Here is a 2,203-nt window from a genome sequence, read left to right on the forward strand (position 1 = left end):
CGGCGCTCAGGTTGCGGACCGCTGGCCGTGGGCTTTTTGTAGGCAGAGGCTGAAGAAGTTGCGCTCGTGGCTGCCACAGATATGAACTACCGGCGGTTCCTCACGGCGACCAGCTTGGCCAGGACGTGTTCTCCCATCCGAGCCCTGGGTGAGACTGGCAGCCTGCGCGAGCTGTGACGGGGATGCGCGGGGAAGAGGAGGTTCTGCTGTTGTCCCAAGCCCTGCGTCTTCTCCTTGGTCATCTCCATGACAGAGTCTCACTCTCTTGCCCCAGGCTGAGCGCAGTGGCCTCAGCCTTGCTCACAGCAACCTCAGACTCCTGGACTCAAGTGATCCTTCTGCCTCAGCCTCCCAAGTAGCTGGGACTACAGGCGCCCACAAAACACCAGCCTAGTTTTGTGACAAAATACCATGAATTTGGGTAATTCATACAGAATCACGGTTTATTTCTCAGTTGGGGAGGCTGGGAAAGCTAAGCACATTCTGTTGGCGTTGGCAGAGCCTTCTTGCCACTTACTGGCAGGGTACTAGGAGAAACTTGGGTCCTCAACAGTCAAGGGTGATCCCCCATGTCTTTCAGCTTTATAAGGGCTAATGCTGTTCATGAAGAAGAGACCCTCATGACCTAATTGACTCCTGAAGGCCACACCTCTTCATACTACCATATTGGGTATTCCAACATATGAATTGGGGGAGGGACACTAACATTTAGACCACAGCGTATTCTATCACTAAAAATTGTTTAACTTTATAGTTTTATTAATTTTAATGCATACTTAACTATCTTCCTTTATAGCAATCTTCAGTGAAAATGGTTCTTCTCTTCTGTGTTTATTGTAGCTGATAAATTGGTTAAGGCACCAAAATCAGTCATTTCATTGGCTGCTGGGTCACCAAATCCAAGAATGTTCCCCTTTAAGACTGCCATTATCACTATGGAAGATGGAACGACCATCCAGTTTGGAGAAGAGATTATGAAGAGAGCACTTCAGTATTCTCAGACTGCTGGGTAGGTATTGAAAGATTAACATTCATTTTACTGGCTCATTTTCATGAGAAATATTCTGAGGCCCATTGATAAGGTGACTTGTATCTTTTTTAACTGGATGTTCAAAGGCTAGGAAAGTTTGGGAAAGTGTTTTCCAAGAATAATCAACGCAAGAGGGCTATCGACTGCTTAACACTCCACAGTGATGTCTTCTTAACTTTAAGCGACAGAAAGAGTCAGAAAAGGTTTCTGGAAGGAAGATCCATTTGAGCTGACTCTGAAACAACAAGGAGATAGCTAGATGAAGAAGCACATTGGGAGAAAGGAAATGCATAATCCAGGAAGCAGTGGATCTCCAGGCAATTTTTGGCGGAGCAAGTTTGAACATGCCACCTCCGCTTATACCTGGGCCCTACTCCTTTAAGCCACTGGCACCACCTCCAGGCACTTTTTTTTTTTTTTTAAACAGCAGCCCTGGGCATACTGCATCTTTAATCTCTTGCTGCCCACGTCACCCAGGTTGGCCAAGGCCTCGCTCCAGACCACCGCTGACACCACCACCCCCCAGGCAATTTTTTAATGATTGTGTTCCTTTTCTAAACAAACAGCTATGCACAAACATTGCCTTCATACTTTCCAATGTTTTTAATTTCTTTCTTTTTTTTTTTTTTTTTTTTTGGAGACAGAGTCTCACTATGTCACCCTCAGTAGAATGCCATGGTGTCACAGCTCCTAGCCACCTCCAACTCTTGGGTTTAAGCGATTCTCTTACCTCAACCTCCCAAGAAGCTAGGACTACAGGCACCTGCCACAACGCCTGGCTGTTTTTTTGTTGCAGTTGTCATTGTTGTTTTTGCTGGCCCTGGCTGGGTTCAAACCCACCAACTTCGTTATATATGACTAGTGCCATAACCACTGTGCTACAGGTGCCAAGCCCCAATGTCTTTAATTTCTTAAAGGCAAACTGAAATACATACCTATAGACTTTCTTTTTCTTTTTTCTGAGACAGAGTCTCATTATGTTGCCCTCAGTAGAGTGCTGTGGTGTCATAGTTCACAACAACCTCAAATTCTTGGGCTTAAAACTTTCTTTACTCTGAGATTGAAATGTGTTATTTGTTTTTTTTTTTTTTTTTTTGAGACAGAGCCTCAAGCTATCCCCCTAGGTAGAGTGCCATGGCATCACGCTCACAGCAACCTCCAACTCCTGGGATC

The 2,203-nt window shown here is 45.3% G+C and overlaps 1 protein-coding gene across 2 annotated transcripts in view; it reads left to right on the forward strand.

Annotated features, from left to right (window-relative positions):
• The first annotated feature begins 81 nt into the window (after nucleotides 1-81).
• The window catches only part of AADAT (aminoadipate aminotransferase), a 22,954-nt gene continuing 20,832 nt past the window's right edge, over nucleotides 82-2,203 (forward strand). The window contains exons 1-2 of one of the 2 annotated variants that reach the window (XM_012806967.1): nucleotides 82-160; nucleotides 841-1,009. In XM_012806967.1, coding sequence (XP_012662421.1) covers nucleotides 82-160; nucleotides 841-1,009 — 248 coding nt within the window. The remainder of the gene's footprint in view (nucleotides 161-840; nucleotides 1,010-2,203) is intronic. The other variant, XM_003792815.1, reaches the window with a different exon arrangement.

The sequence above is a fragment of the Otolemur garnettii genome, unplaced genomic scaffold (assembly GCF_000181295.1).
Source record: "Otolemur garnettii isolate 467f Iridium unplaced genomic scaffold, OtoGar3 scaffold00061, whole genome shotgun sequence".
In the NCBI taxonomy this organism is placed as follows: domain Eukaryota; kingdom Metazoa; phylum Chordata; class Mammalia; order Primates; family Galagidae; genus Otolemur; species Otolemur garnettii.